Source organism: Xiphias gladius, chromosome 1 (genome assembly GCF_016859285.1).
Source record: "Xiphias gladius isolate SHS-SW01 ecotype Sanya breed wild chromosome 1, ASM1685928v1, whole genome shotgun sequence".
Classification (NCBI taxonomy): Eukaryota; Metazoa; Chordata; class Actinopteri; order Istiophoriformes; family Xiphiidae; genus Xiphias; species Xiphias gladius.
The window spans coordinates 4,098,528-4,111,378 of record NC_053400.1 but is presented as its reverse complement, the minus strand read 5'-3'; the positions used below and the strand labels follow the sequence as shown (position 1 = coordinate 4,111,378).

The 12,851-nt window shown below is 38.8% G+C and overlaps 1 protein-coding gene across 11 annotated transcripts in view; it reads left to right on the top strand.

Annotated features, from left to right (window-relative positions):
- celf1 (cugbp, Elav-like family member 1) overlaps window positions 1-12,851 on the top strand; it is a 59,184-nt gene that overhangs the window by 36,064 nt on the left and 10,269 nt on the right. For 7 of the 11 annotated variants that reach the window (XM_040129532.1, XM_040129587.1, XM_040129559.1 and 4 more), the window contains 8 exons: window positions 2,980-3,028; window positions 4,545-4,679; window positions 7,990-8,069; window positions 8,283-8,444; window positions 8,587-8,656; window positions 9,083-9,205; window positions 11,125-11,238; window positions 12,103-12,291. In XM_040129532.1, coding sequence (XP_039985466.1) covers window positions 2,980-3,028; window positions 4,545-4,679; window positions 7,990-8,069; window positions 8,283-8,444; window positions 8,587-8,656; window positions 9,083-9,205; window positions 11,125-11,238; window positions 12,103-12,291 — 922 coding nt within the window. The remainder of the gene's footprint in view (window positions 1-2,979; window positions 3,029-4,544; window positions 4,680-7,989; window positions 8,070-8,282; window positions 8,445-8,586; window positions 8,657-9,082; window positions 9,206-11,124; window positions 11,239-12,102; window positions 12,292-12,851) is intronic. The other 4 variants (XM_040129605.1, XM_040129550.1, XM_040129615.1 and 1 more) reach the window with 2 other exon arrangements.

Sequence of the window (12,851 nt, the reverse complement as noted above, 5' to 3'; positions counted from 1 at the left end):
TGATCAAGACTATTTGCTCATTGTAAAGTTTTGTTTCAACTCAGATAGATCTTGCAAGCTTTCCTTCTCTTTCTCTACTAGTGTGCCACAAACATCCACACTTCAACATTGGGATCTTAGTGTTAGTAGTGAGTTTGATTAGAAAGATTTGTTTAGAGGCTGATACATGTCCTGCCACAATTATTGAGTGACACATTTAATAACCCTTATGAAGGTAAATGGTTTCGTCTGCTAGTATGCAAACAAAACATATGTCGCAGTTATTGATATTAATGATAGGCTATCAGGTAAATACATGGGTCCTAAATTAAGCTACCTTACAATACATGTTAAAATACTAGTGTAATTTGTCAATGGGTGCCTCCTGCCCGTGGTGTTATTGCTAATGCCACTGCCAATGACCACTGTCACTGATGGTCTGCTGTTGTCAGCCAGCAGCGACAAAATGTAAAGATACCAACTAAAGTGATCATGTAATACAGTGGTGAGGTCCGTGCCTGTTGTAGTAAAATCAAAGGAAGAAGTACACCCAGAGAAAGATATCACAAGATATCATAAGCGCCGTAAGAATGTCATGGCATTTTCCACACATGAGAATCAGAATGCTGAGTTTCCTCCCTTGAGATGCTTTGCCAAGCCTTTACTGCAGCCGCCCTCAGTTGCTGCTTGTCTGTGGGTCTTTCTGCCCTAAGTTTTGTCTTCAGCAAGTGGAAAGCATGCTCAGTTGGGTTGAAGTCAGGTGACTGACTTGGTCATTGAAGAATATTCCATTTCTTTGCCTTGAGAAGCTCTTGGGTTGCTTTTGCAGTATCTTTTGGGTCATTAGCCATCTGTACTATGAAGCACCGTCCTATCAATTTTGAAGTATTTGGCTGAATCTGAATAGATATTATAGACCTGTACACTTCAGAATTCATCCTGCTACTTCTATCAGCAGACACATCATCAATAATCACCGGTAACCCAGTTCCATTGGCACCCATACTGTACATGCCCATGCCATAAAACTGCCTCCACCATGTTTGACAGATGGTGTGGTTGCTTTGGATCATGAGCGATTTCTTTCTTTCTCCATACTCTGCTCTTCCAGTCATTCTGGTGCAAGTTAATCTTGGTTTCATCTGTCCAAAGAATCTTGTTCCAGAACTGGGCAGGATTTTTTGAGGGTTTGTGGCAAAGTCTAATCTGGCCTTTCTGTTCTTGAGTGTTACCAGTGGTCTGCACTTTGTGGTAAACCCTCTGTATTTACATTCATGAAGAGGTCTCTTGATTGTAGACTTTGACAATGATGCGCCTGCCTCCTTGAGTGTTCTTGACCTGGCTAGATGTTGTGAGGGGGGTCCTCTTCACCAAGGAAAGAATTCTTGAAAGAGAACTTGATTTTACACAGACGTGTAAAATCTAACATCTAATGATAAAAAACTATTGACTGTTCCTGGTAGTACAATGTTATAGTAGTGTTTATTCTGTTAACGAAAATTATGACTAAATATATTCATCAGCACCCTTTGAGATGATGACAGGATGGCACCAATGTCATTAAACACTAACATGCCATATCATTGATGAAAAAAGACAAGACTAAAATAAAACTAATATAAAAACTTAACCAAAATCTCTTTACATTTTCATTGACAAAAGAAGAGGAGATAAAATTAGTGTTTTTTCAAAAATTGACATAATCTAATTGTTCCTCTTTCATTCGTTAAAATGTTAAACAATGTTACTTTACTTTTAAAGCTGTTTTAAGCCAACTACTAAAGGCAGTGGTGTAACATTATCCATTAGCATCTCACAACAATGGGACATTGCTACATTGCTTGCAGATGGGGCTTTGGTCTGACTGAAGGTCAGCAGCCCAGTCAGCCACGTTGGCAAACCTTTTGCTCAAGACAAGTTTGTTTATTTTTGGTGGGTGAAACATGCTATCCGTGCTCAAGCACGGATAACTTAATTGCCACACAATTTGATAGTTAGGTCTTGTCGATTCTGAATGGGTCCAAATAGCTAAATGAGGTCTATTTGCATCATCTACTGGTAACTACTAGTATATTATCTAGAAAACTGTTTTTGGGCTAAAATAAAGTCTGTTGGGAGGTAGTTAGATGTCTAGTACTTAGCCTGTTTTGTATGCAAAGAGATTCCAAATATTTTCTATACAAATTTATCTAAATGGTAGTTTATGACCTATTATAAACACTTACCGTATAACATATTACCACTGAGGCCTACAAAATCACAGAATAAAATCAAAACTTTTCTGGCACAGTCCTGACGAAACTGAACATTTTAAGGGAAGGATTTATTGCAGGGCTTCTGTACAGTGGGTTTTTTTTTTTTTTTTTTTACTGTGAAGGGCTTTCTTTTTCTGGTACTTTCTCATTGACTCATATTGCAAGAGTTAGATTGCAATGGAATGCAATTGCTAATGTTGCTGCAACTTTGCAGACTTAATGTGAAAATCAGTTGGATGCAATTTTATTTGAAAGCATTTTGCTATAGTTTGACTAAAATGTTCATTCATTGCCTTGACTAAAACTACACTAAAATGTTTGTTTTTCTTTGACCGAGACCAGACTAAAATGTTACGAGTTTTAGTCGACTGAAATAAAAATAAAAATGGTGAGACTGAATAAATATGACTAAATCTAACATGGACTTTTTATTTCAGTACTATGACTAAATCTAAAAATAGCTGACAAAATGATTGGAATGAGAAAGTCAAAATACTTAAATTAATAATGGGTAGAAAGCCAAACAAGTGTGCACCCAGTGCTCAAACCATCTTTTAAAAAGTATCAAGACTGTCCATCTAAGTACCACAACTCTCCCTGCTATACCCCAACCATGATCCTAATTTCTTTTACTTGGATAAATGGGTATGGTATATCTGCCAACATTACTGGAATGCATTGCACAACACAGATGTACTTATTTCAGCATTGTGAGTACTAATGTGTTATTTGTTGCCTTGTTCAGATGCACCACCCAATCCAGATGAAGCCAGCTGACAGTGAGAAAAACAATGGTAAGGATTTTCTAGCATTTCCATCTGTCTTCTCTGTCGTTTCATACTAGCAACTCTGTGTTAGTTCCTTTGCTAATGATAACACTAATAAGGCTTATTGCTTTAAACTGTCATAATTATATAATTTGTCAATGTAATTAGACTGGTGAAACTGTTGAATGACATAATTTACTACGACACTGTCGAAATGCTTGATATGGGGAATACAACAACACTTAAGTGACTGCCACTGTTGTTTGTGATGCACCATGGGCTGTCTGTGTCAGCCAGTATTTCATTGTGCTGAGATCATTTCTGGGTTTAATCCATGACTGAGTCATTTACAGCAGGCATATATGGTGGTCTGAATGGGATGGAGGCTGTTTCTAGATGGAACATTTGGCTGCTGTGCATTCAGATGTGATTGTAGCTGAGTATGATGCAGTTCAGTGTCATCTTTTACTGGAATGGACAATGAATAACACATTTTAAAAAAAATGGCTGTTAAGTGTTTCATGTCTTTCTTTTGAGCTTGTACTGTTCTCCCTATTTGTTTGTGTAACATAGATTAAGAGCCAGCCAAACTCTTTTCCCGAGTCAGGATGTGAGCAACCATGCTCCTTTAATCAATTTTCTACGTGACACATATGAAAAAGAGTAAATCTGTACAACAAGCAAGAAGACAAACGTATATACATATGTTTCAGTGAAATTTCAATGAAATTCAGGGCAGAAAATTTCTCCTTTAGTAGATCTGAGATGTGTTCATAGTAATATGGATAAACCAGAAAACATGGTTTATCTGTCAAGTGGGGTCCCCTCCACACACTGAAAGACCAACACAACAGAGAAAAGGGTTAGATTTTCTCTTTAACAGTTCTCTAAATTTCAGAAGTTCAGTTTTTCTCATCCACTCTGCAATGTAAAAGAGCTACATTATCCAAATTATCCACAATGGTGTGTCATGACTTTAAACATTTTTATTGTACTGAGCAAACAAACTATTAAAAGGGCCCTCCCTAAAGCGCTTTCAGGGTAAGTGGTAGTGACAAAATCCACAGTCATTGTTTTGTGCAAAAATGTATTTGAGCCTAATACGAGGCTTCAGCAGTCTGAGCTGATCAAATCAAGTAGACATCTTTTTCACAGAAGGAGAACTGTGGATTTTTTCCCCCAGTGCTTACATTGGTATTGGTTTACATCATATTACCGTAGGAAGCGATCTGTTAATGGCCAGTATGAACAGGAGGAACTATGATAGCAAGCAAAACCTGTCTCAATGATTATACGGGTACCTGACTATGTTGAACATTGGCTTGAAAAATTGTGAACTTCTCCTTGAATGATCAAACTACAAATATTATATTACCAAGAACTCAGCTGTTAGAAGATACTGTCCTAGATTTATCTCATGTCTCTTTAATGACATAAGTTGAAAAAGGGCCACAACTAAACACATGTTTGTGTTGAATATTGTAATGCACCATTTTCTTGACACAAAGTCAGTGTGTTTGATATTTCCTTGTGTTTAATACAGCAGTGGAGGACAGAAAGCTGTTTATTGGAATGATCTCCAAGAAGTGTAATGAAAACGACATTCGACTGATGTTCTCACCATATGGACAGATAGAGGAGTGCCGGATACTTCGAGGCCCTGATGGACTCAGCCGTGGTAAGGCATATTCTGCTGACAATGTGACAATGGTAAAACAATGTGACCATTTGAAAGGGGTCGCTCGTAGTGATGAACCTACAGATAATTCTTACCCGAATCTACAGCTCGTCACAGCTTTACAGAGCATTATAGTGAGTTTCAGCTGATAGTTTAGCTGTCTTGCCTGCAATTTAGTTGTTTCGGTACACTTTGGTCCTGTTCATACATGGCATTAACATGTGTCTCAGGTGATCCCATCACAAGTGGACAGCTTTAAACTCGTCAGTTCACACTGTGCATTAAACTACGTCTCCACATGTATCTCGTGTGACCCCTTGTGATGGGATCCCCGCTTTATATGCAAATAAACACGTACATTATATCTGTTTGCAAAGAAAAAATTCGTTTTTGTTTTACCTGGCAGGAGGCAGCAATGCAATTTGCATGCCTAGTTTGCCAGAAAGTAAAAGAAGAAGTGGAAATCAAAACAATACAGACTAGGTCTATACCTTGGCATCTTACAGCCAAACCAAATCGCCCAAGATGTTTGATGCACTCGTAATGTACCTCTATGGACTTTTCGAAATTTTCAGATGTCATGGACGAAGCCAGCCTTCACAATTTATATGACTTGTATTGTCCTAGTACCAAGTATTAACAGGGCCTGTGACTGCTACCAAACTGTTGTTTTTCGGCCACAGTAGGGGGCTGTTTTCAATGGAAAAGATCTAAAAACTCAGTGTAAACTATCTACGTAGCACCAAACGGCAAACAGACACAGTTAGCAACTGGCTGGTGAACACTGCTTTTAGCAGTTAAAGAGCCAGATATTTCCCTCGGGAGTTTGCATAGACCCAAAAGAAGAGCCAAAAGAGAGTAAATATTGGACTTGCAGTCACCTGGTAACCAGAAATACGACTCCCAGTGGTTGATAATGTTAGTCCGTAACAGCTTGTCACGTGAATACCCAACTATTTGGTTTTTCTTTAATTTGTCACTACACATAAGTAGACATATGTGGTCTCCATCACAAAAAAATAGGGAAATATTGAATTGTAAATCAGTCAAATATCTTGGAGTGATGATAACCAAGAGATTTTGTGATTTGTATAAAGCCATTTACAGTGTTACACAATGAGACTGTCAACTTATCCCCTGGACAGTAGCTTTCCAATCCAGGTGGTTAAGATGAACATTGTACCTATCTATATCACCAATAACAATACCACAAAACAAATGCATGTCTGGGGATAAAATGATGCCAAGGTTTGATTGGAATGGTAAAAGAAACACATGATATACACCACTTAAACGACAAAAAGTTAAAGGAGAAATGTCCTTACCAAATTTTCAGGAATATTTCTATGTAGTGCAGATCAGAACTCTAGCATGTTGGATGGGAGATGGAAGAATATGCAGCATAGGTTAAAATATAGGATTTTCATATTCACTTTGAGTAGGAAACACAGAACTGACAGGAACTGTAAAGCATGTAATGGATTCAATAACAACATTTATACCAGTAATGTGGGATAATTTCCACATAAGAAATATAAGCCGCAAGAGAGCAAGTGGTTACCGAGCTTGGTTTTATATGATCCGAAATTCAAACCAGGAGCATATGACCTGAATTTTAAACAATGGACAGAGGAAGGTATCACTGCTCTGTCCCATATTCAAAGATGGGAAGTGCATGTTTCAAGAACCAAAGGTGAAATATGGTCTGGAAAACCAAGATTTCTTTAGATACTTACAGTATGTTATTATTAATCTTATTAAGGACTGTTTTATGAAAGAGGTTATGACTGACCCCCACATAGATATGAATAGCATAATAAATATCATTTTGGAGGCATATCAACAGGGCGGACTGTAAGTAATGTAAGTCTTTTACCAAGTCTTAGTAGAGAGTAGAGGAAGCCCAACGCTATACATAAAAAGAAATAGGAATCTAAGATAAATCTTGAAATCTTAGATGAAGAAAGGTACCAGATCTTCATAACAGTGTACTACCATTACTGTAACTCACAACTATGGAAAGAGTTCAGCTGGAAGAATCTAACCTGATTCTTCATAACACCCCAGATCGAAAGCAGACCACTAACCACCCAGCAATCATGTTTGAGACGCTGAAGCAACCTGGAGGCCAACCAGACTAATGTTTTCTGCGTTGCACTAAACAAAAACCATTCTGGGACAATGTGAATACAACTACAATATACATTATGGAATATGCCATTTTAAACAACTGCGGCTGTGGTATACATTGGTAAAATAGAGGACTCTATACAAAGAGATACATACCTACTAAACATATTGCTTATAGCCCGTGAAAAAGGTATAAGATTGTTGTAGAGGTGCCCCTCCAGAGAAATTTTTGGGAAATGTATTTGATGGAAAATTGGACCTACTTGATGAGAATTAAAGGAAATATTTTTGACAGGAATTGAGGAAAAGTGGATCATTTACTAGAAACATGATGCTGAACAAGTAACATAACTGAGTTGAGTAGCCCTTGACAACAATTTAATTCACACAACAACCACACAGCTTTTTTTTTTCTATAGCTGATCAGTTTTAATGACTTACAATCAGTTGTAAAATAAAAGCTGGTATTTAAATAATGGACCCACCTTCTGCTTCCTAACCTGAACCTGACAGTTCCTGACAGAGTCAGGTTTAGGTCAGGTTCAGGACATCTTTTGCATGAAGCTCTGGGCTTGATCTGGGTTCAGGTTTGGTTATTTTCAAATGTAATTTTTAAGCAATTTCTATCTTTCTCGCTCTGACTTTGCCAATTGTCTCTATCCATGTACATAAAGCATGTGTTGCAAGTAGAATAACAGTGCCCAGTGGAAAGAGCTAAACTTAGTGTAGCCAATGATTTGCATTAGCCTGTGGAGCTAATGGCCAGTAATGTATGAAATTAAACAAAAATACAGCTTGAAGTCATGTCCCAAATAGCACAACCAAACAGATTCAGTTGTGTTGTATCCTAAAGGCATGGACATGCCCAGGGTTAGGTCTCAGTGCAGAAGACTAAATCAACTGACAGATAATCCAACATGCTTTAGAGCACAGAGAGAACGAACAAAAAGAGAACAATAAAAAAGAAAAATGTGGTAGTAAGTACACCGTATACAACAGCCTCAGTCTAATGCAGGAACAAGCAGATGTGAGCCACAGCCTGAAAAAACAGCTAAAATCATGAAAAATCCACTCTGGTCCAAGTTCACTATTAGATAAAGACAGTAGAGATGTTGACAAAATAGAATTTTCCTCAACGAAATCTGTATGAATCATGATACACTGTGTTTCTGTCTTTCAGGTTGTGCATTCGTGACATTCACAGCTAGACAAATGGCCCAGTCAGCCATCAAGTCCATGCACCAGTCTCAGACCATGGAGGTGAACTTTAACTTCACACTAAAAGCGATATGATTTGGTGTAAAATTGTGTCCTTGATTTCAGAGTTGGTAGATAATCTTGTGTCAAGAAAAACAGTTAATCATCATTCAGAATAGCAGAACTTTTAAGATAATATCAATTATTTTACTTGCACTGAAGTGACAAGTTCATCAAGCTGTCACAGTACAAAAGATTTCCTGTGTCTGTGTTTAGGGATGTTCATCGCCCATTGTGGTGAAGTTTGCAGACACTCAGAAGGACAAGGAGCAGAAGCGCATGGCCCAACAGCTGCAGCAGCAGATGCAGCAACTCAGTGCTGCTTCCATGTGGGGAAATCTCACTGGACTCAACAGCCTGGGGCCACAGTACCTAGCAGTAAGTGTGTCTTTATAGGCCCTGAATGTGTGTTTACACAAAATGCAATGATTAGTCCAGTGACAAAGCAATTTCACCAGTCAAAACTTTGCTGTCACTTCCACTTTAGCATGTTGTTTCTCATATCTCCTCCCGGCATTAGCTCTACTTACAGTTACTGCAGCAGTCAGCCTCCACAGGGAATGCGCTCAACAACCTGCACCCTGTTTCAGGTACAGTCACGCGCGCACACACACACAAATACACACACACACACACACACACACACACACACACACACACACACACACACACACACACACACACACACACACACACACACACACACACACACACACACAAATGCTTTAAGATGTAAGATTACAGATGAAATGTAAGATTAGGGTTTGAATATGTTAATGTGTATTTTTGGCTGAATAATTTTCTCAGTTCTGGCCTCTGGTTTTAAAAGAGGTTTATGTCAAAGTGGCTTAATCATCCCTCTAGATGCTGAGGAAGTTATCAATGTCCAGCCTCATACCTGTATAGCCAGCAAACTCCAGGAGAGAACTCGTCCATTGATACTGTTTTTATATACAATAGTGGTCAGAGAAAGGGGTGGATGGACTCTTGAACTTAACTGTGTGTGTGTCTGTCAGGTCTTAATGCCATACAGAACCTGGCTGCTTTAGCAGCAGCAGCAACTGCTACACAGGCCACGCCCACAGGCTCCAGCGCCATGACAACATCTAGTAGCCCACTAAGTGCACTAACAAGCTCAGGTAACAAAAATTACAACTATAGTACTGTATCATAGTCAAGGCACATGCAGTAGGGCTTAGTGGTATGGTGAAATCCATGTGAGTCCACAGAAACCTCTAACACATACTGTAGCAAAAAAAAGTAAGTGAACCGTTTGGAATTACCTGCATTTATGTATAAATTGGTCTCTAAATATGGACAGATCTTCATCTAAGTTACAATTATGAACAAACACAATCTATTTGAACTAATAACACACACATCATTGTACTGTTCTTGTCCACATTCAATACAACGTTCAAAGTGTAGGTTGGAATAAGTATGTGAACCCCTTGGGTAATGACATAAACAAAAGCTAAGTGGAGTCAGAAGTCAGCAAACCTGGAGTCCAATCAATAAAACAAGATTGGAGGTGTGGGTTAGAGCTACTTAGATTTATAAACCACGAACATTTTCAGCTCGCGGATGTGAATGATGCCTAACAAAAAAGAGATCTCATAAGAACAAACAAGAATTGAGAGTTTAGATATTCATCAGTCCATGGTTAGAAAAATTATCTATAAATGGAGAAGATTTAGCTTTGTTGCGACTTTCCCTAGAAGTGGGCGCCCAGCTAACATGACTCCAAAGGCACAACGCAGAATGCTCAATGAGGCAAAAAAAGAACTCCAGAGCAACAGCTAAAGGCTTAAAGGAATCATTGGAGCTAGTTAACATCTGTGTTCATGCATCTAATATACGCAAATCACGGAGCATGGAGCCCATGGCTGGATACCACATAGGAAGCTGTGCTCTCCAAAAAAAAACATCACTACACATCTGGGAAAAATGTTTTCTGGACTGATAAAACAAAGGTTGAATTGTAAGGGAAGAAAATGCAGCAGTACACATGGTGAAAAAGGGCACTGCATACCACCATGAACATATCATCCAAATGGGGAAGTGCTGTGGAGGGAGCATCACAATTTGGGGCTCCTTCGCTACCTCTAGGCCTGGACAGCTCACCATTATCGGGGAGAAAATGAATTTCCAAGTTTATCAAGGTATCTTACAAGATAATGTCAGGGTGGCTTTCTGCCAAATGAAGCTCAGTAGAAGTTTGATGATGCAGCAGGACAAACACTGAAGTAAATCTACAACAGAATGGCTTAAAAAAAGAAGAAGAACCATCTGTTGGAGTGACCCAGTCAGAGCCCAGACATTAACCCAATAGAGATGGTGTGGAAGGACCCCAGAGAGGTGTTCACACCAGACATCCTAGGAATATGTCTGAGCCGAAACAGCTCTGTAGGAAGAATGGTCTAACATTCCTCTTGAACATTGTACAGTTTTTATCCACAGCTACTGGAAGTGCTTGTAGTTGCCAACAACCTCAAACAGGCTATTGACCAGTTATTTAATCCAAGGATTCGCTTAACTATTCCACCACAACTGTGAATGTTTATTGAGCGCTCAATACAGACATGAAAGATTATAACTGTTATAACTTTTAAGCACATTTTGTCTACACTTGTGACTAAGATAAAGATCAGATCACATTTTATGACCAGTTAAGGCAAAAACCCAGGTAATTCCAAAGGGATCACATAATGTTTCTTACCACTGTATTCTCAGAAATTATACTAATTTAATTTTTAAACATATGTGCATCTATGTATAACTATATATAAATCTATACTAACTGCATATTAATAAACTGTATAAAAACTTCCAGGAAACAAAACAATTGCTTATCAAACATCAATTCTTCAGTCTTTAGGGTTTTTCAGATTGCATATTTTTTTTTAATTTTCTTAATAGACACCATATCATAAATTTCAGTTTTTATGCAGACATAGCCGAGCTCTAAGACACAGACAGTAGCCCTGTAATGCAGCTTTGTCTTAATATTTTCCAGTTGTGTTTATTATAGTATTAACAGTAAGTGTTCCCCGAGCAGGCTCCTCTCCCACCTCCAGCAGCAACTCCTCAGTGAATCCTATATCTTCTTTGGGGGCCCTGCAGTCACTAGCCGCAGGTGCTGGAGCTGGTCTCAGCATGGGCTCCCTCGCAGGTACTAACTCTAGCTTTACTTGTTTTCTCCCTGGGATTCAAAATGTCCAATGATTATATTACTGTGGGAGGGAGTATGCTTGATGTAAATCTTTGTCTTAAAGATTTGCAGAGCAGACGAGGTTGTCTTGTGAATGTAATAGTATGTTGATGTTAGTATCCTGTAATCGCCATCAGGTACGCATCTACATACTGTGTTGCTGTTCTTGGTTTGCTATTGTGCCAATACAACAGAAAGAAGTCATACCAGAGCCTACATGTACAACGACAAAAGTGATTTGTCATTCACTACCTCCGGGTGTTTATCATTTTTTAACAGTAACATGACAGTTGGTTGTAAGAGATATTCATTAAGCCAAAACCCAGATATAGGGGGAACACCACTGCCTCTACTGAATTTGATTTTACCTCACACAGTGTGCAGCTGAGTTGTGGGGGATTGTTTATGAATTAATAAACTGTGAGAGCCCTTGATATACTGAAACTAAATCCCAGGTATTGTGTAATGCCTATCTAACATGCAGGCTTAGCAGTATTTCGTTCAGAAGTTGTACCTTGCACTGTATTGTTTTTTTTTTTTAGTTTTTCTAGGTCATTAATTCATTATGTAAAGCATCTTTTGAGTATCTTTAAAAGTTTCTTGATTAAGTTTTTTGTTATTTTTATTATTAGTCACTTTCACAACTTTACTTTTACCAGATGGAGACTTTAATTGATCTTGTCTGTAAATGAAAAAACATTCATACTGATAATGACTCTTCTTTCTACTCTATTTCTGAGTATTATGTTGAAGACAACTTCACTTTCAGTGATGAGAGCTTGTCTTCACTTATGTCATTTCTGTTTTATTGTAACTGTGACGCAGGCATGGCAGCACTAAATGGCAGCCTTGGCTCCGGAGGCCTGTCTAATGGCTCAGGAAACACTATGGAGGCCCTGAGCCAGGCCTACTCAGGCATCCAGCAGTATGCTGCGGCTGCCGCCATCCCCAGTCTGTACAACCAGAGTCTGCTGCCACAGCAGAGCGTATCAGCCGCAGGCAGCCAAAAAGAAGGTGGGTTCTGTGAGCTGCAAGTAAAAAAAGGAGATGACATGGGGGTGGTAGTAAACTCAGATTAAGTGATGTGAGAGTTTAAAGTAAGGAGGAGAAGCCGGGGGGCATTTAATCAGAACCAGTGTGGGAAAAGGACATGTTACTTGGGGATACCTGTTGTACAGAGATCCAGTGTATGATCACCTGTGGAAAACCATTATGCCAAACTACTGTATGATGCTTCCAAGTGTTTCCTTCTTGAGTCCAAGTATACCAATTTTCAGTCAACCTGACCAAACACTAAGTGAATCAAACTACAGGCTAAAAAATGTGAGTTGGATTTCATACTAATTCTAACTGACTTGTTCAATAAGCTGCCACTTCCTTTGTAGATAAAAGAAAGAAAGCTACCAGTAACAAGAGGGTGCAAGAATACTGCTTGAGCCTAACAGTTTTAAATGATGAGACATTCCACAGTATACCTCAGTATTTTTTGATACTTGGTTTAAAGTACTGTTGCAGACAGGTTGGTAGAGATGTGTGTGGCTGTGTGTTGATCTCACTTTCTGCTAAGGATTCTG